Source organism: Macrotis lagotis, chromosome 1 (genome assembly GCF_037893015.1).
Source record: "Macrotis lagotis isolate mMagLag1 chromosome 1, bilby.v1.9.chrom.fasta, whole genome shotgun sequence".
Taxonomy (NCBI): Eukaryota; Metazoa; Chordata; class Mammalia; order Peramelemorphia; family Peramelidae; genus Macrotis; species Macrotis lagotis.
The window spans coordinates 584,885,885-584,907,139 of record NC_133658.1 but is presented as its reverse complement, the minus strand read 5'-3'; the positions used below and the strand labels follow the sequence as shown (position 1 = coordinate 584,907,139).

At 35.2% G+C, this 21,255-nt stretch overlaps 1 protein-coding gene and 1 pseudogene across 10 annotated transcripts in view; one reads left to right on the top strand and one right to left on the bottom strand.

Moving 5' to 3' along the window:
- CEP63 (centrosomal protein 63) overlaps window positions 1-21,255 on the bottom strand; it is a 76,906-nt gene that overhangs the window by 28,834 nt on the left and 26,817 nt on the right. For all 10 annotated transcript variants that reach the window (XM_074214815.1, XM_074214818.1, XM_074214814.1 and 7 more), the window contains 2 exons: window positions 2,297-2,392; window positions 1,065-1,187 (listed from right to left, as the gene is read on the bottom strand). In XM_074214815.1, coding sequence (XP_074070916.1) covers window positions 1,065-1,187; window positions 2,297-2,392 — 219 coding nt within the window. The remainder of the gene's footprint in view (window positions 1-1,064; window positions 1,188-2,296; window positions 2,393-21,255) is intronic.
- Window positions 6,498-7,000, top strand: LOC141521595 (ubiquitin-ribosomal protein eS31 fusion protein-like; annotated as a pseudogene).

The following is a 21,255-nucleotide window of genomic DNA, read 5'->3' as shown; positions in this document are numbered from 1 at the left end:
CAACAACAACAATAAAAAAGAGATAACAGGAAAATAAACTGTTCTCCCCCACCCAAAAAAAGATCACTGAGTCCATGTTCCTTATTTTTACAATGAAAGTTCCAAGTCACAGTAATAATAATAATAATAATAATAATAATAATAATAATAATAATAATAATAATATAGTAGCTTACATGTGTGTATATATATATATATATGTATATATATATATATATATAACATTTTCTTTACTTAAACAGTGCTTCCCAAAAATTCTCATTTGACCCTCACAACACTTGTATAAATTGGATTGTATAATTGCTGTCATTTCGACTTTAGAGATAAGAAAAGAGACTCAGGAGACAAGATGACAAGGCTCAAACTCAGGTCCTCTAGGCTCAAATCTATCTGTTCTTCCCACTTTACACCACACTGCTGCCAAGCTAAACAACAGTCAAATAGAATGGGAGGGCAGATTCCAGATTTTTCTCTTCCTCAGAGCAGTGATAATCTGTCCAAGAGAAAGAAGAATCCCAGTCTAGTGCCTTATGTAAAAAAGTTCCTTTCTCCCACTTGTCTGAATTATAATTTCTAGTAAGAACTGTCATCACAGTGGGAAGAGACTTGGAAACTAGAGAGCAACCTGAAGTTCACATGAAAGCTGATTAAATGAAAAAGTTCAAACTACTGTCTTTCTCTCCCTACAGGCAATTCTACCCCCAAAAATGATCTCAGGGCTTTAGGAAATTTAAAAATAAAAATGTTTAAAAGAGATTATTTGGCCATCTCAGTGGTCATGAGATCTATGTTAAAAATATTTTTTTCTAAAATTAAACTTTTTAAAAATAAAATAAAGGAAATGTGAAAACAGGTCCTCTTCCACAAAAGCCTTCAAAGACAAAAACAATACTTTGTAATATTAATTATTGATTTCATTCTAATAAATTGGGACTTATTCCCCTGACCCAAAAGGTAACATTTTGTACCATTGCTCATTCTAAATTTTCCCTCCTGTAGGATCCTCTTCACAAATTATTTTCCTGTATGAAGACTGATAATTATCATGAACAAAATCATCATACCTCTATTTTTCCATTTAACCTCTCCAATTCAGTTGCGTCCTCCTTGTGATTTTTGGTGCTACCTCTGGATTCCTTTATCTGCTTTTTCTGAAGCTTTTCATAGCCTTTCTTTAGTTTGGTTAGCTGTGAAGACAGTCAATTTCATCATTCATTTTGAACAAGGTCTAAGAATTTTAAAGTTATACTAGTGGACTGGAGAGATCATGAAAAAGGGTAAAAACATCACCTGTACAAAAATATTCATAGCAGCCCTATTTGTGGTGGCAAAGAATTGGAAATTAAGTGAATATCCATCAACTGGGAATTGGCTGAACAAACTGTGGTATAAGTACGTTATGGAATACTCTCGTTCTATTAGAAACCAGGATGAGAATTCAAGGAAGCCTGGAAGGATTTGCATGAACTGATGCTGAGTGAGATGAACAGAACCAGAAGAACAGTGTACACCCTAACAGCAACATGGAGGTGATGATCAACCTTAATGGACTTGCTCATTCCTTCAGTGCAACAATCAGGCACAGTTTTGGGGTATCTATGATGGAGAATGCCATCTGTATCCAGGGAAAAATTTGTGGAGTTTGAACAAAGACCAAAGACTACTACCTTTAATTTTTAAAAAAGCTTTTATCTTCTTATGTAATTTTGCTATCTCTTATACTTTTTTTTTTCTTTAAGGATATGATTTCTCTCTTACCGAATTCAACTTAGATCAATGTATACCATGGAAACAATGCAAAGACTAACAGACTGCTTTCTATGGGGGGTGGGGGGAGGAAGCAAGATTAGGGGGAAAAATTGTAAAATTCAAAATAAATAAATTAAATAAAAATAAAATAAAATTTTTAAAAAGTTGTACTAGTACATACTAAATATGCCAACATACACAGGCAATTGTATCAAAAGCAGATCAAATACTTAATGCTACTGTTAAAAGGTATTGACAGTATGCTATAAATGCAAAGTTTTTTAATTAAAGGAATACAAGGAATTAAAAAAAAACCTTTAAATTTCTGTTAAGACCTAATAAATCTACCCAGAAAATTAAAATTTATTTTCTTCCCTCTAGGAAGTATTGAATAACTGAGGAGGTGAAGGATAAAGGCTTTTAGTCTTACATAGAAAACAGAACTTTGTTAAGAGAATTAGATTACTTTAAAAAGTTTCCACAAGTAAATAAGAAATGAAATAAATCCACTAAATCCACAAAGCAAATTAATGAAAATTTTACTCACCTCTTCTTGAAGTTTCTTTAATTCTTGTTTGTACTCTACAGCCATTTCTTGCTTGGTTTTATTAAGCTCTTCCATTTGCTGATGCAACATCCCAACCTAAAGAAAGAGATAGATGAGTTACTTAACTCAAAGGAAAGAGTATACTTATACAACATCTCACACCTGTAAAACACCCCATTTATAAAAAAAAACAAACTTCCAGTATCATTAATAATTGAGATCAGAACCAAGAACCTAGACAAAGACAGAGTCTGTGTCTAAAGCAAAGCAATAGCAAAAAGTCAAGATTTTACTTCTAGGGCAGCTCCCACTTATATCTAATTTCTATAAAAACATTTGGTTATCTAATTTCCCCACATATAATAAATTAGGAGGAAGAGATAGCAGGAGGCAATGCATAGTTTGACAATAAAAAAGAAAGGAAAGGAGGGAGGGAAAACCTTTAAAACCACAAAAAAAAAAAACCCAAAACCCAGCCCATAGAACCTATCAACTTCATCTTCCCACTTTAGGTTATATATTACAAAACAAATTTAGGACAATAGACTGAGGTGTTTGGTTCAACCTGAATGAGAAACTTTACCAGTGTTTAATTCTGAATTCCAAAATAATGTCCTATACTGAGGTCTTTTTTCCTAGATCTCTGACCAAAGGTCTAACCATTATCTGAGAGGACATGAGCAAAGTTTAAGAAGGAACTCTATATATATTACACCAGAAAATGGAGTAAGGTAATAACTGTACTTGGAACAAGAATAGCTTGTACTAACTTAGCTCATTCCTTGAGTGTACTGAATTGCTTAGGAAAAGATTTCCAGGTTGTATCAACAATTTGCTAACTATATTTCTGAATCAAAACTGTGAACTGAAATTTGACTTGAGTTTTGTAACTATATTTTATTTTATTGCAGAATTTTGTCTTTGGAAAAATCATATATTATAAAGTGAAAATGCTTTGTGTAAGAAAGTTTAAAGGCAGAATAGATTTCTTTACTTTCTATTCTCTCTAAATTTCCTCCACAATCACAGATTAAAATCACAAGATTTTATTAATACATTTATTCTTTAGCAAACTATACTCAAAATACAAGTACAGAATTTTTTTTTAATCTCCCACAGGAGGAACCCACTTCATATGCCTCAACAGGCTTTGAGAACACTGATGGATGCAATAGATGTTTACAATGATTAGAAAAAGTTTAATTGTGTCTGACAGATTCTGCTTAGGATAACATGTAATGCTACAAAGCATTTTAGAACTATTTCCTTCAAGTGATCATTATAATCATTGGTTTAAAACATAAGCTTCTAGAAAATTAAGTTATATGTTATAAAAATTATGTATTTGTATGTGAAAATGTGTTCCTCCTCAATCTCCAATCTTAAAAGTTAACAAATGTTATAATCATATCCCTAAAGTCAGTAACACTTAGAAGGGTGGCAGTCCATGGGAATAAAAAGATAGAGAAAAGATAAATAGAGGAAATATTCATTGCTTATGGGTAAGCCAAGACAATATAATAAAAATGCAATCCTATCTAAATTAATTTACCTATTCAGTGTCATATCAATCAAACTCCCAAAGGATTACTTTTTAAAGCTATTAAAAACAAAAAAATTGTCATTTAAAGAAATAAAAGGTCAAGAATTTCAAGGGAATAAAGAAAAAAAGGTAGGAAGAAAGGGGGGGTCTAGATCTCTAACTCTACTATAAATCAATAATCATCAAAAATAATTTGGTACTGATTTAAAAATGAGAGATCAGTCAGTAGAACAGAGTAAGTTAGACAGAAGCAAAAGAACATGGTAAGATAGTGTTTGATAAAAACCAAAGATCCCAGAGTTGGGGATAAGTCACAATTGGACAAAAATTTTCTAGAAAACTGGAAACAATTTGGAAGAACATAGGAATAAACCAACATCTCTCATCATATATCAAGATAAACTCCAAATGAATAATGATTTAAGCATAAAGGTGATTTCATAAACACATTAAAAGAATAAAAAAGAAACTAACTACCTTTTGAATCTTTGGATTAGAGGAAAAATTTCTGACAAAACAAAAGATAAAGAGAATCAATTATAAGGTAAAAATGGACAATTTTGATTAAATAAAATTAAAAAGTATAATCCTACAGAGGAAAAAACAGACTTTTAGTGGAAAAAAAAAGATTTCCAAGCATTCCAAGCATTCTAGCATTCTTGATTAAAATAGAATTAAGTAGGAACTCTGAAATGCAAAGAAGTCAAGAAAAATATAAAAATAAATATAAAATATATTTGAGAAACAGTAAAGAATTATAGTACAAAGATGAAGTGTTTGCTTGCTAATGAGGAGAAAAACAAAAGTCTCTTCAAAACCCTAATGTCTTCAAGAGTCAGACAAGGCAGGGCAGCTAGGTGGTGTAGTGGATAGAGCACCACCCCTGGGGCCAGGAAGACCTGAATTCAAATACAGCCTCAGACACTTAATAATTACCTAGCTGCGTGACCTTGGGCAAGTTACTTAACTCTATTGCCTTTCCAATAAAAAAACCACACATGCAGAAAAAAGAGTCAGGCAAGGAGTTAAATATACAGAGGTCTAAGAGTAGTTTTGTTATATTTTCTAATATTTTAAAAAATTATTTATTTTTATGTTTTCATTATCTTAACAGAGGAAAGTGGGGGGGAGTATACACTAGGAAAGAAAAGGGCAAGAAATGAACTATCTCAAAATCTGACTGTACAAGAATACCATATAAAAAATGCAGAGAGATTTGAGGAATCAAGCATCACCTGAATCTCGACTTCAACTGAACCTGGCAAAGGAAAATAGAACATATCCATATACACAGATACAAATCAAGGGTTTAGTATAGAAATATACTTAGCTCAGCAAGGTAAAAGGAGGGAACTGGAAGAGACTGGAGAGGGATTAGCAATAAATAAAACAAACTCCCATCTTTGAAGGTAGGCAGTTTTAAAAGTAAAAAGAAAGTGTAAAAAATTGTGATTGGATCTGAGCAGAGGAAAAGAGTAAAGGGGCAGGAGAGTAGAAGCAAACTGCATCAAGTACAAATCATTTCTTGTGAACATACTCTTGTCTCAATACATTCTTCTTGGTAAAAGAAAACAGTGGCAGGTAAAGTCAATAAGGGGGAAAAACAAATTTAACAATTTTGAGTGTCAATGGCATGAACCCTCCTAACAAAATGGTAGCAGATGGTAAAAATGATACAACAATATATTGTTTTAAAAAAAATACACTTAAGGGGGTGGCTAGGTGGCACAGTGGATAGAGCACTGGCCCTGGAGTCAGGAGTACCTGAGTTCAAATCCAGTCTCAGATACTTAATTACCTAGCTGTGTGGCATTGGGCAAGCCACTTAACCCCCTAGCCTTGCTAAATAAATAAATGAATGAATGAATGAATGAATGAATGAATGAATTAACTTAAAACTGAGATTCACAGAAAAGTATAATTGGAAACTGATGTAAAATCTATGATTTAAGTAAACTTAAAAAAAGCAGGGGAAGCATCATGATTCCAAACAAAGTAACAATAACAGATTTGATTTTTTTAAAAAATATGAACTATATCATGTTTAAAGCCAGCATAGATAATGAATTAATAACCACACTTAAGTATATATATATACTTTCAAAAGAAAGATTAAACAATTTATATAGAGAAATAAACAGCAATGCTACAGCTATTGGGGATTTCAATGTATGTCTTCTAGACTTAGACAAATTTAAACCACACGATAATTAAGTAGGTAAGGAACTGAAGAAAATTTTAGAAGAGCAATATATATATGATATATCTCTGAAGAACATTCAATGGAATAAAAATGAAGATGCATATTTTGCTCAGCAAGGTGTGGTACCTTCACAAAAATTAACCACACATTAGGTCTTAAAAACAAATGTACCAAAGCATCAATATTAAACACTCTTTACCAATCATAATGCAATAAAAGTCACATTAAATAAAAATCCTCTAAAGAAAGAATTAAAAATTAACTGAGGGGCAGCTAGATGGCTCTGCAGAGTTTCAGCTCTGCAGTCAGGAGGACCTGAGATCAAATCTCACCTCAGACACTTAATACTTATATAGCTATGGTGACCTTGGGCAAGTCATTTAAACCCAATGCCTTGCAAAAAAAAAATTAACTGGAGGTTAAATTATTTAGTCTTAAAGAATTAGTTGCTCTCTTTCGGATCCGCCATCAGCAGGTGGACCCAGCAGCGCGATGCAGATTTTCGTGAAGATGCTGACGGGGAAGACCATCACCCTCGAGGTCGAACCGTCTGATACCACAGAAAATGTCAAGGCCAAGATACAAGATAAGGAAGGTATTCCCCCGATCAACAAAGATTGATTTTTGCTGGCAAACAATTGGAAGATGGACGGACTTTGTCTGACTACAACATTCAGAAGGAGTCTACCCTTCATCTTGTTCTGAGGCTTCGGGGTGGTGCCAAGAAGAGAAAGAAGAAGTCTTACACCACTCCCAAAAAGAACAAACATAAGAGAAAGAAGATTAAACTTGCTGTTCTGAAGTACTATAAGGTTGATGAGAATGGCAAGATTAGCCACCTTCGACGGGAATGCCCTCTGATGAATGTGGTGCTGGAGTCTTTATGGCTAGCCATTTTGACAGGCATTATTGTGGCAAGTGTTGTCTAACCTACTGCTTCTTGCCAGAAGACAAATAAATGTATATGTGTTAATAAAGAATTCAACTATTTTTGGGGAAAAAAAAAGAATTAGTTGGGGCAGCTAGGTGGTGCAGTGGACAGAGCACCAGCCCTGGAGTCAGGAGGACTTAAGTTCAAATCAGCTCTCAGACACTTAATAATTACCTAGCTGTGTGACCTTGGGCAAGTCATTTAACCCTATTGCTTTAAATTAAAAAAATTTTAAAAAAAGAATTGGTTGAGTTGCTGCACCATTGGATTAAACTATTATTTATATTAGCATTAAAGAATTGAGGAATTATTGAATTAAATTGAATTAAAGAATTATTGAAACAATAGAAAATTTAATTTAAAAAACCTGAAAAAATGTACCGAAATGTTTCCAAATAGAAATAAAGTAGTCCTCGAGAGAGGAAAAAAAAACTTAGAGCACTTTAATCAACAAAAGAAATAACAAATCAATGGATTAAGCATCTAAATTTAAAAAGAACTGAAAAAAAAAGAAAATCTTCTAAGTACCAAAATAAGAATAATGAAAATCAAAAAAATTTGATTTACAAAAATGAAAACAAAATTATTGAATTGATAACTAAAACTAGCAAATGAAAAAAATTAAGTCATTAGCTAGTCTGATTTTTAAAATGAAGAGACAAACCAAAAATTGCATTTACCAAAAATGAAAAATTAGAATTCACCAAAATGAGAAATAAAAGAAACTATGCTAAAATTATATAATAAAACTAACAACTTAAATGAAAATAGTAATGAAAATAGATTAATATTTTTAAAATATAAAATATCCTGATTAAAAGAAAGAAAAAGAATTTAATTAACCTGATATTAAAAAAAAAGAAATTGAAAATGCCACAAATTAGCTGTCAAGGGAAAAATCTCTAGGGCAAGATGGACTTACAAATTAACATTCTATCGAACATTCAAAGAACATTAATTCTTATTAAATTAAATATGTTTTTAGGTTTTGTTTGTTTGTTTGTTTTTGCAAGGCAATGGGGTTAAGTAGCTTGCCCAAGGCCACACAGCTAGGTAATTATTAAGTGTCTGAGACCAGATTCGAACTCAGGTACTCCTGACTCCAGGGCCAGTGCTCTATCCACTGCTCCACCTAGCTGCCCCATGTTAATTCTAATAATAAATAAACTGTGCAAAAATAGGAAAAGGAGTCTATTAATTCCTTCTATGATACTAATATATGTTCTTGGAACCTAAATCAGGGAAAGACAAAACAGAAAAAGAAAATTCCAGAAAAATTCCTTCCTAAGCATTGATGAAAACTTTTAAACAAAATAATAGCAAAGAGACTATAACAACATGTCAAAAAGATTATACATCATGACCAAGGTGGATTAACACCAAGATCGCAGGGTTGGCTCAATATTAGGACAACTGTAGAAACATAATAGAATATATTAATAAAAGAAAGCCCACAGAATTATATTGATGGGTGCAAAAGGCTTTTAGTAAAATATAACTTTCTATTAAAACAGTTTAAAAAGAAAAAAGTAAAAATGAATCTTTCTTAATGAATTAAATAGCATCAGTCTAAATCCAGAGCTAGCATTATATGGAATATGGAAAATTAGAGACATTTCTAATAAGATGAGAAGATATCCCTACTTTTATGCCATGAATATAAGAAAAAGAAATTGAGGTAATAAGCATAAGCTTAAAGAAAACAAAATACTGCTTTTCCAGATGATCTGACAGAATCAAATAGAATCAAATAAAGATATCTCCAAATCATCCTGTATCTGTCTTGTTTGTATATAGCCCTTTGCATTCCATCTTCTCCCATTAGATGAGGAGATCCTTGAAGGAGGGATTATTATGCTTTCATTTATGCCCCAACCCTTAGAATGGACAAATTGCTCAAACAAATGTGGTCTTCAGCTGGATCACATTCACATAAGCAGATGAAGCCTGCACCTTTTGGTAGCTGACCTCCATTTTTTTTTTTTTTTTTTTGCTTTTTGGTAGGCAATGGGGTTAAGTAACTTGCCCAAGGCCAAATAGCTAGGAAATTATTAAGTGTCTTGGGTTGGATTTAAACTCAGTGCCTCCTGACTCCAGATCCAGTGTTCTATCCATTGTGCCACCTAGCTGCTACCTGACCCCTGTTCTTAGAACACTGACAGAGCGAAGAACAGACTGGTCTATAACTGGTGATAACTTCTAGGTCTCTCTAAATGGTTCAACTATTGGCTTCAACCACATGTCTGCCCCTGTCACCTTCCTCTCCCACCCTGCACACTCACATCCCCAGGATCAGATACAAAATCATGTTTGGAGTTCAAGCAAAATCCTCTTATATCTTAGCTATCTTCCTCCCATTCCTCCCCCAGCCCCATAAACAAGGATCAGTGACATCGCCTCCTGGTTATTCCTCCAACAAAACTTAACCCCTCACTGATTCAGGCAGTGACCCAGGCTGTCTGCCCCCACCCATCCAAACTGCTGCCCTCTCCTCATCCCAGCTTCTAACTTCCTTCAGGTCCCAACTAAGAGCCATCTTTGTATAAGAAACCTTTCCTCCACTAATTATTTCCAATTAATCCTCTATTTAGGCAGTTTGTTCATAGTTATTTCTCTGTTGTCTTCTCCCTTAGACTGTGAGACCATTCAGAACAGGGACTGTCTTTTACCTTTCTTTGTGAATCAAGTTCCTGGCATATAGCACTCAATAAATATTTACTATGAACTCCTATTTAAAATTTCCTGATGTCATTTGTCCAGATCTTTTTTGAATCATTGGACTTATCTGCATACATGTAATTTCCTCATAGTAAGACAGAGCTTTCTTAACATAAAAGCAATGTTATCCTGGTGCTTCACACATACCCTACAAAAAAGGAAGACTGTTGGGTCTTGTAGGAAGTCTCACTGAGGTCTAACTAACACCAAACACTTTATTGCCACTATGCTCTGGAAATAAGAGGAGCTTAAAGAATCCCTGGTGCATGGATTTAAGTTTGCTTACATAACCATTCCTGCTTCAAATACCCTTCTCCTTTTTGGGGGCCAGAGTGAGTACAGGTTTCAATGAGATCAGAGCAGTGGTACAGTAGATAAGAGCATTGGCCTTGGAGTCGGGAACACGGGAGTTCAAATTCAACCTCAGAAACTTCACTCTTACCAGTTGCATGGCCTTGGGCAAATCACTTAACCCTGATTGTCTCCCATCCAGGGCCATCTCCAGTTGTCTTTATTCCTATCTGGCCACTGGATCCAAATGACTCTGGAGGAAAAAGTGAGACTGGTGACTTAGCACAGCATCCCTCACTCAAATCCAATTCACAGGCTTGTCATGGCATCACCTCTCCTGATATCATGGTCTTCTAAAGTGAAGGACAAACATTAAATGAGGTCATAAGCCTCGAATGAAAACACCCAGAAAGTACTTTGCAAATCTTCAAGCACTAAAGGCCAGCTATTATTATAGTAAGGGTTCTCTCCTGAAGCCCTCAAGAATACTGACAGCATTTTGAGAGAAGCTGTTTCACACTAGCTGGAAATCAAAGATACAATCCAACCTTCATTTTATATTAATAGATGAGATTCACTTAAGTTCAGGATTCCATAATGCACTAGTAGCAATAAGGACAAGATCACAGATTCTTGTTTATCCAACCTAATTAAGTTCTACTAAATCATGTTGTCTAGGCTATTAATTTAATACATCAGATACCATTGGTTACTTGTGTGTATTAGAGATACAAACTGACACAAAAACAAACACTTTACTAGACTAACTTTTTGCAAAAACTAACTAAACTAACAGTTACTTGAAAGGCAAAGACCATAACTTTTTTTTTACATTCACCATAGAATTTGGCATGGTGCCTAATACTGAATAATCATTAAATAAAAATATACTGATTGTGAGATCCTGCAGAAGAAGTTATCTGCAAGTTACTTGAAAGTGGTGCTTGTAAAAAGGAGGAAGGTGCAGAAGGAATGGCTGACATTTGAATCTCACTTTCAACTAAACTGGTCAAAAGAAGGAAGATTTACCACACAAAGAGAGTTAAGTAGAGAAATAGCTTTAATTAAATTGAAAAATAGTATGATAAAAGAAATGAGGGGCAGCTAGGTGGCGCAGTGGATAGAGCAACGGCCCTGTAGTCAGAAGTACCTGAGTTCAAATCTGGCCTCAGACACTTAATAATTACCTAGCTGTGTGGCCTTGGGCAAGCCACTTTAAACCCATTGCCTTACAAAAAAAAAAAATGTTTTAAATTAAAAAAAAAATAAATGGGAGAAGTGTGAATTACAGGGAGAGTAGATTGTGCTACGAAGACAAATAGAATAAAATATTTATTTTTAAAGGAGTTTATAGTCTACAGGTTTACAAAGTGTACACAGATAAGCAAATGCAATATAAGTTGGGTTTGTGTGTTAGAAACACACACACACACACACATACACACACACACACAAACACACACACACACAAACACACACACACACACACACACACACACAAAACAAATTACAAAGACATTAACAACTGAAGAAATCAGGAAAGATCTCTTAAGAGGTGGTCCTAAAGCTGAAGGAAGGGAGAGCTAATGAGGAAGAGATCTCTAGGGAAGGAGAATAGGAAGGTCAGTCATTGAAAAGGAACCAATACAGGAGATCAAACCATAAGAATATTCCTTTGGTTGGAAAGTAGAGTGAGGGGAAAGAATTTATAAACAGTCAAGAAAGACTGATTAGTGCTAGGCAGAAAAGGGCTTTAAAAAAATGTCAAACAGAAGACTTTGCAATTTATCCTAAAGGCAATATGTTGCAATTTAGGAACATTATTTGGTAGGTGAATTAAAGAAGAAAGTGACTGGAGACAGGGACGCTAATTAGGGGTCTAGGATGATAACTCAGAAAAGAAATAATGAAGGCCTATATTGGGGTGGTTATGATGGAGAGGATATCTGATGGTGACAGAATCAAGACTTGACTACTGATTTGAGTAGAGAACAAGGAATAGTGAAGAGTTGAAAATGACTCCTAGGTTGCAAACTTGGAAGACCAAAAGGATAGTGGTGCCCTTACCAAAAAGAAAAAAAAAAAGGATAATGACAAGAGAAGTAGATTTGGGAGAAGATGAATTCAGCTTTGGCTATGGTAAGTTTGGGATGCCAATGGAATACATTGTTGTAATAGGCCAGCAAGAAATTGGAGGGTTGAGACTCGAGAAAGAAATTAGGGGTGAATATATAATTTTGGCAATCATCTGTTTAGAAATGAGAACTGAATTCATAAGATCTGATGAGGTCACCAAGAGAGAATACAGATAGTGAGCAGAGTGAGATAGAATTTTGGGTTATACCCATGCAGAGAGGGCAGGACATGGTTGATAAATTCTGAAAAGGTAACAGAAAAAGATAAACAGACAGAAAGAGAACTTCAATAGAGCAATATCACAAAAGCCTAGGGAGCAGGGAAGGAGTCAATAGTATCGAATGAAGCAGAGAGGTCAGAAAGGATAAGGATAGACAGAAAGGTCAACAGTTTGGCAATATTGAGATGACTGGAGATCCTGAAGAGAGCAGCATCATTCAAGTGATGAGACTAGAAATCAAGTTGCAAGGAACTGAGGAGTGAAAGGCAACTAGAAATGTTTTTGAAGAGTCTGGTTGTTAAAGTGAAAAGAAACATAGGGGACAGTCAAGGGGACAGTAAGGTCAGATGAATAAACAATCTGGCAAATAACTAAGGCATGTTCATGGTCAAAGAAGAACCTGTGGATAAGGACATATTTGAAAGAGGAAAAATAGGAGCCAGGCATGGTGGTGAGTCTGTAATCCATTGCTATCTTGAGCTTGAGAGTTCTGAGTTACAGAGGGCCAAAGAAATCAGGTGTCTACATTAAATCTGGCATCAGTATGGTGAACTCCAAGGAGTAGGAGGCCATCAGTTTGCCTAGAAGAAGTGAGAATGAGTCTAGAAGTAAAAACCTTCATGCCAATAGATAATGCTACTGGTTTCATAAGCAGTCCTCTACACTTCCAACCAGAGCAAGATAGGAAAACACAGGCTTTTAAGAAGGGGGGGGGGGGATGACTGAATAAAAGCTCCTGGGGGAAATAGGACCATCCTATGGGATGCAGAGACACTGATAAAATAAATTTCTCCAGCAGTAAGCCCTTTTACTTCTTGCAAGAAAATTATTCAATGAATAAATGAATGAAGAATTTATTAAGTCCTTACTATGCTAAGCACTGAACTAAAAGCTGGGGAGTAGTATTGACTTCTCTTGATGTTGCTTCCTGGTCAGTTAAAAACAAAAAATGTCCCAACCATGTAGAGTCTAGGCCTCTCAGATTTTGTAGGTATCTAAGACCTTAAAAGTTGTTATATTTCCCCCAAAAAGAAAAAAGAAGTGCTATATCCTAACCCAAAGAGAAGACATGCCATACCAACCAAAAGTACTGCTGTAACTTTGCTGCCTATTGTTTCTATGTTAAAACAAAGAAAACCTCCTTTTTGTTAATTGTTCAATGATGTTAGATCAGTGTTGTCAAACTCAACTAGAAAGGGATCCCTGTCAGTTACATATTTACTTGGAATGTCACGTTATTTTTTATGGTATATTTTTTATTTTGTTAAACAATTTCCAATTATATTTTAATCTGGGTCTAACTAATCTTGTTTTTTTTTTAGGTTTTTGCAAGACAAATGGGGTTAAGTGGCTTGCCCAAAGTCAACACAGTTAGGTAATTATTAAGTGTCTGAGACCAGATTTGAACCCGGGTACTCCTGACTCCTGGACTGGTGCTTTATCCACTGTGCCACCTAGCTGCCCCCCTGGGTCTAACTAATCTTGGAAGACACTTGCAAATTGAGTTTAATACTTCGGCATAAAAGTGCATCATTTTGTCCCAAAATCAAACCAGAAATAAAAAGTGTTGGTGGAGAGTTTGACTCTAACATCCCAATGAAGGCTTTTATAAAATTACTTTAATTTTGTTTATTAGTTGTTTCAGACATAGTAGGACTCTTCATGACTCTATTTGAGGTTTTCCTGGCAAAGAAACTAGGGTTTCCTTTTCCAACTCATTTTACAAAAGAGAGGGCAGCTAGTGGATAAAGCACCGGCCCTGGAGTCAGGAGTACCTGGGTTCAAATCCGGTCTCAGACACTTAATAATTACATAGCTGTGTGGCCTTGGGCAAGCCACTTAACCCTGTTTGCCTTGCAAAAAAAAAAACAAAACTAAAATACTAAAAAAAAAAATACATTTTACAAAAGAGAGAACTGTTGCAAACAAAGTGACTTGACCAGGATCATAGGGCTGGTAAGTATCTGGGACTGATTTCATAGTCAGTGCTCTACTCACTACCATCTAGTGGCCCGTAATTGCTTCAGTATTTAGTGACCAAACAGAAACACAGATATATTGTTTCAATCTGTATCAAGTCTATACTCAATTCTGTTCAATGTTATCTCTTAAATCAGTGGTCTCTAAAAATACTCTTAAGCATACCTTTCTATTTTTTTCTTTTTAATTTAAGTTTTTACAAAGCAATGCGGTTAAGTGGCTTCCCTAAGGTCACACAGCTATGTAATTATTAAGTGTCTGAGACCGGATTTGAACCCGGGTACTCCTGACTCCAGGGCCAGTGCTCTATCCACTACACCACCTAGCCATCCCCGTATATACTTCTAATGTATGTGTATTTCTAACTTATTTATATCTCATAATTCTAAATTCAGTTTATTTCAATATTTAATCTAATAACTATCATACCTGAAATAAATAGATGACTCTAGTTTGGAGACTATTTGCTTAAATCAATTAGGTCAAAATTACATTTAGAAAAGGGACTTAGCTATAGTGAAATTTAGACTTTCTGTCCACTAATTAGGCAATCACTTTTATTATTAATTTCTTAAATATAAAACTTTCTACCACCAAGCAGTGGTAAACAGTACTACATACTATAAATGGTTTATACTATAGGAGAAACCAAAAGAACTGAGAAGAAACAGCATAAAGGTTCTTAGAAGGATATCAAATTTTATGAATTATATTTTAAATATCTTCTAAATAACTTTTGTTAAATACTTCATAAAACCTTAAATCTAGAAGAATCTTTACACTCAACTGCCTCTGCACAAAGGAATTCGTCTTTCAAAGACAGTCTTAAAATTTTATCCCAAAAACCACCAACTGTAACTAAATAAATTCATGCCTAGGAGTTAGTCAACATTATTTTTATTTCCATCTTAAGTGGCAATGGTCATTGAAGAAAAAATCTTTGTAAATGAGGCTATAGTTTTGATTCTCTTACCCTCTAATATAGATAATTCCTTTTGCTATGATGTTAAAATGCTAGATAGCTGTCACATTATTTCAAACTATAGAGCATGGATCCCAGAGTTTGAGACCAGGGCTAATGCCCCCTCTCCCATGCCACTTCTCAAGTTGGTCCTCTAAATTAATACTAAAATTGGCAGGGCACAAGTGGTATGTACCAAGTCAGTGATATACATACACAGACCTCTAAGAAGACAGAGGATAAAGATGTCATGCAATGGAGGTAGTCAGAACAAATAAGCTTACACCTGGGGGATGTGACCAAAGGCAAGTCACTTAACATTATGGGGTCAACTTTCTCACTGGAAAAATGGTATTATTACTTGTACCACTGATTTGATAGGGCTGTTGTCAAGAGAAATACTTTGTAAACTTTAGGGTACCATTTAAATGTGAGCTATTCTTCATATATCAAGTATCAAGGCACTAATTTGCCAGTGCTTTCCTCTTTTCCTCTTAATTTAATTCACTTTATACAACTCAGATTACTAGATTATGAGAAATCAAACATTTGTTTTGAGCTTGTCTTGAGAATTTGTCCCCAAAAAATACTAGGAAATTTTTATTCAAGAAGAAATAAGGGAAATTTTTTCTTTCCTTTTTTTGGTAAGATTTTTGCAAGGCAATAGGGTTCAGTGGCTTGTCCAAGGCCACAAAGCTAGGTAATTATTAAGTATTTGAGGTTGGATTTGAACTCTCAGATACTCCTGACTCCAGGGCCTATGCTCTATCTACTGCACCACCTAGCCACCCCTTTCTCTCCTATTTTAATGCTAATAGGACTTTTCACTAAAACATTTTCATGGATAATTGATAAATATGAACTAAATAGTTAATACAGGATGAGGAGAATGTCAAATGTAATGAGGGATACAAAGTATCGAGAATTTTAGCAATTTAAATCTAGAAATATTGTGATATAAAAAGAGAAAAGCATCAATAAAATATTTTTTTTAAAAAAAAAGAAAAAGTTGGAATGGTAAGTTGAAGCCAGACTGTAGAAGGCTTTATATAGGAAGCTAAGAAGTTTATTTTACTCTTTACACAACTGGAAATTCATTAAAGGTTTTTACTGGCAGTATTACAAGGTCAAAGTGGTGTTTTGGGAAGAATAATCTTACAGTAAAATGTTAGGCTGGAGGAAAGAAAAGTTGAAGGAAGGTAGAAGCTATGTTTTTCACATTAAATACTCCAAACAAATCCAACTAAGTTAAAGGTGGTAGCAATGAAAAAGGAAAAGGAAAGACAAAAGCAAGAAACATCCAAAAAGGAGGTTAGTGCCAACTACTCCAAATACCTTTAAATGACTGTAAACAAATTCTAGAATGCCAGAACTCAAACACTTTTCCAGCTCAAGATAATTTTGAAGATACAGGTGAAAGGTCTGCTGCTGGTGTGGAGAAGAGTACAGTGCAGTGTAGGTTGCACCGACCAGCCCCAGCAATCCAGGAACAGAAAGCAAAGTGACTAGGTCAGTGGCAACAGTGGTGGTTTCCAGAACTCTCAGCCCAGTGACTACCATAGACAACGTGCAAGGTTAGCAAGAAAAGTCTGCCGAAGCAGAGTGAGAGTGGAGCATGGTCCAGCACAGGGCTCAGAAGTGCAGACCCAACCCCAACGACTAGGAGTAGTTCTTGAGAGCCACTGAATTAGCAGTAGCAGCAGCAGCTGCTTCCAGAGCTCTCCATCCATTGATTGTAAGGGGATCAGAAGGAGCTTATAGCGATCTTTTTGCTATCCCTGAGGCAGGACTCTATTGCTTTGGCCATACTCAGATCTGGGTCACAGTCTGGGGCCCCAGTCATAGGAAGAGAAGCAACCCAATAGAGCTTATGCTGCAGTGGAGTCAGGACCCTCCTCACAGCTCCAGGGCAGAAAGGCATGCTTGTGGTCATCATAAAGCAGGTAAAAACATTTTCATGGATAATTGACAAATATTAATTAAAGAGAGTAGTAAAATCCTGATCATAATAACCTTTGGAAGAATTGAAAATTTGGAGGTTCCCTAGAAGTATCTCTGAAAACAAATGCAAAAAACCCCCAAAAGCTGCACCCTACACCCTGGAAGCAGAGCCCCACCTTATCAAAGAGTTAAAATCAAGTCATAGGCTGGGGAAATGGACAAACACAGAAGAAAAAGAAATCTGTCCATAGACAGTTACTATGGGGGTAAGGAAGATCAAAACACACAAAAGAGGAAAATAGCAAAGTTAAAGCATCTATATCCAAAATCTCCAAGAAAAATATTAATTGTTTTCAGGTCATAGAAGAGCTCAGAATGGATTCTGAAAATCAAGTAAAGAAGATAAAGGAAAAATTGGGAAGAGAAATAAGAGTGATGTAGGAAAATCATGAAAACTGAGTCAACAGTTTGGTGAAGGAGACATACAAAAAAAATTGAAGAAAATAACATCATAAAAACCAAATTGGGTCAAATGGAAAGAGAGGTTCAAAAAGCCAAAGAGGAGAAGAATGCCTTCAAAAAAACAGAAGTGGTCAAATAGAAAAGGAAATATAAAAGCTCACTTAGTAGGAAATAATTCCTTAAAATATAAAATTGAACAAAGGGAAGCTGATGACTTTGTGAGAAATCAACAAACAATAAAACAAACCAAAAGAAAGAAAAGCTAGAAAACAATGTGAAATATATCACTAAAAAAAAAAACTGACCTGAAAAATAGATCCAGGAAGAGAAAATTTAAAAATTATTGGACTATGGGGCAGCTAGGAGGTGCAATGGATAAAGCACCAGTTCTGGAGTCAGTAACACCTGAGTTCAAATCCAGTCTCAGATACTTAATAATTACCTAGCTGTTTCTCTGAGGTACCACCTCACACCTCTCACACTGGCCAATATGACCAGAAAGGATAATGATCATTGTTGGAAGGGTTGTGGGAAATCTGGGACACTATTACACTGTTGTTGGAGCTATGAATTCATCCAACCTTTCTGGAAAGGAATTTGGAACTATGCCAAAAGGGCAACAAAAATAAGCATACCCTTTGATCCAGCAGTACCACTACTGGGTCTATACCCTGAAGAGATGATGAAAAAGGATAAAAACATCACTTGTACAAAAATATTCATAGCAGTCCTGTTTGGGGTGGCAAAAAATTGGAAATCAAGTAAATGTCCTTCAATTGGAGAATGCTTAGCAAACTGTGATATATGTATGTCATGGAACACTATTGTTCTATTAGAAACCAGGAGGGACAGGAATTCAGGGAAGCCTGGAGGGATTTGCATGAACTGATGCTGAGCAAGATGAGCAGAACCAGAAAAACATTGTATAACCTAACAGCAACATGGGGATGATGATCAACCTTGATGGACTTGCTCATTCCATCAGTGCAACAATCAGGGACAATTTTGGGGCTGTCTGCAATGAAGAATACCATCTGTATCCAGATAAAGAGCCGTGGAGTTTGAACAAAGTTCAAGGACTATTCCCTTTAATTTAGAAAAAAATTTAAAAAGCCTGCTGTCTTATTGTCTGATCTTGTTATCTCATATACTTTTTGTTTCTTCCTTAAGGATATGATTTCTCTCTCATCACACTCAATTTTGATCAATGTACAACATGGAAACAAAGTAAAGACTGACAGATTGCTTTCCGTTGGGGGGGTGGAGGAGGGAAGTAAGATTGGGGAAAATTGTAAAACTCAAATAAAATCTTTAATAAAAAAAAGAAATGTACACTATTGAATATCATATCACAAAGGAAGTCATTTTCACATAAAAGCCTTTTAAAGCTTCCAACTCCTATTTGGAGAATAACTGAAATTTTAGGCAAACACTATCTATCTACATTGGGATCTAAGAATTATACGAAAATGCAAAGTCATCATGGAATGCACCCATTGTAAGTGCTTCCCTTTGTCTCTTTTAAAATAAAGTTTAAATAGGAAAAAAAAATAATTACCTAGCTGTGTGACCTTGGGCAAATCACTTAACTCCATTGCCTTGAAAAACCCTACCCCACCCCAAAAGAAATTATTGGACTACCTGAAAGCCATGATCAAGAAAAGATCCTAGACATCATCTTTCAAGAAATTATCAAGGAAAACTGCCCTATAGTCTAGAACAAGAAGGTAAAATAGAAATTGAAAAAATCTACCAATCACCTCTTGAAAAAGACCCCAAAATGAAAACTGCCTGAAATATTATAATTAAATTTCAAGCTCCTAAATCAAGGAGAAAAGATTTCAGGCAACCAGAAAGAAACAATTCAATTATCATGGAGCCAGAGTCAAGAAAACACAAGCTTCTACATTAAGGAATCATAGAACTGGGAATATGATATTCTGGAAAGCAAAAGAGCTGGGATTTCCACCAAAAATCAAGAACTCAACAAAGTTATGCATACTTTCAGAGGAAAAGATTCAATGAAATAGGGGAATTTCAAATTTTCCTAATGAAAAGACCAGAGCTGAACAGAAATTTGATCATCAAATATGAGATTCAAGAGAAGCATAAAAATGTAAACAGGAAAGGCAAATCATAAAAGACTTAATGATGCTGAACTGTTTCTTTTCCTACATGGGAAGATGATACTGATAACTCATATGAACTTTCTCATTTATTAGAGAAGTTACAAGGAGCATATACAGAAGGATACAGGTGGGAATTGAATATGAAAGGAGAATTTATTAAAAAGATGGAATTAATAGGTGAGAAATTTACTTGGAGAAAGGGAAATAGGAGGAAGTAGAATGGGGAAAGTTAATTCATATAAAAAGAGATGTGGAAGAGGGGGAAGGTGAGAGAAAGTGAGTGAGTCTTCCTCTCATCAAAATTAGCTCAGAGGGGCAGCTAGGTGGCACAGCAGATAGAGCACCAGTCCTAGAGTCAGGAGGACCTGAGTTTACAGACACTTAATAATTATCTAGTTATGTGGCCTTGGGAAAGTCACTTAACCCTACTGCCTTGCAAAAAAAACAAAATAAAATAAAAATTGGCTTAGAAAGGAAATAACATACATACTCAATTAAATGTAAAAATCTATCTTATCCTACAGGAAAGTAAGAAGGCAAAGGGATGGGAGAATGTGGGGAGGGGGATAAGGAGGGGGATAGTGAAAGAAGGGAGGGCAAATTTGAGAGGTGGTAATCAGAAACAATTTGAGGAAGGACAGGGTGAAGAGAGAAAGAATAGAATAAATAGGGGTGGCAGAGAATAGATTGGAGGGAAGTACAGTTTGCAATAATAACTGTGGGGAAAAAATATTGAAACAAGCTTCTTTGATAAAGGCCTCAAACACAAAGGACTGAATCAAATTTATAAAAAATAAGAGCCAGTCCCCAACTGATTAATGATCAAAAGATATGAACAGTTTTTGGATGACATTATCAATGATATCTATTATCATATTTTTAAAAAATATCCTAACTGGCTATTAATGATAGAAGAAATGCAAATAAGAATAAATTCTGAGGTACTACCTTATGCCTGTTAGATTGGCTAACTGGAAAGAAAGGGAAAATGACAAATATTGGAGGGGATGTAGGGAAAATGAGACATTAATGCAGTTAGAGGAGTTGTGAAATGATTGAACAATTCTGTAGAGCAATCTGGAACTATGTCCAAAATCCTTTGCCCTAACAATGCCACTACTAAGCCTGATGGAAAAGGACATATTTGCATAAGGATATTTATTGCAACTCATTTCTGGTGGCAAGAAATTAGAAATTGGGGGTGGCTAGGTGGCATAGTGGATAAAGCACCAGCCTTGGAGCCAGGAGTACCTGGGTTCAAATCCGGTCTCAGACATTTAATAATTACCTAGCTGTGTGGCCTTGGGCAAGCCACTTAACCCCATTGCCTTGCAAAAAAACTAAAAAAAAAAATTAGAAATTGAGGGATGTCCATCAGTTGGAGAATGCTGGAACAATTTGTGGTAAATGATTATGCTGCTATAAGAAACGATGAGTGGGGCAG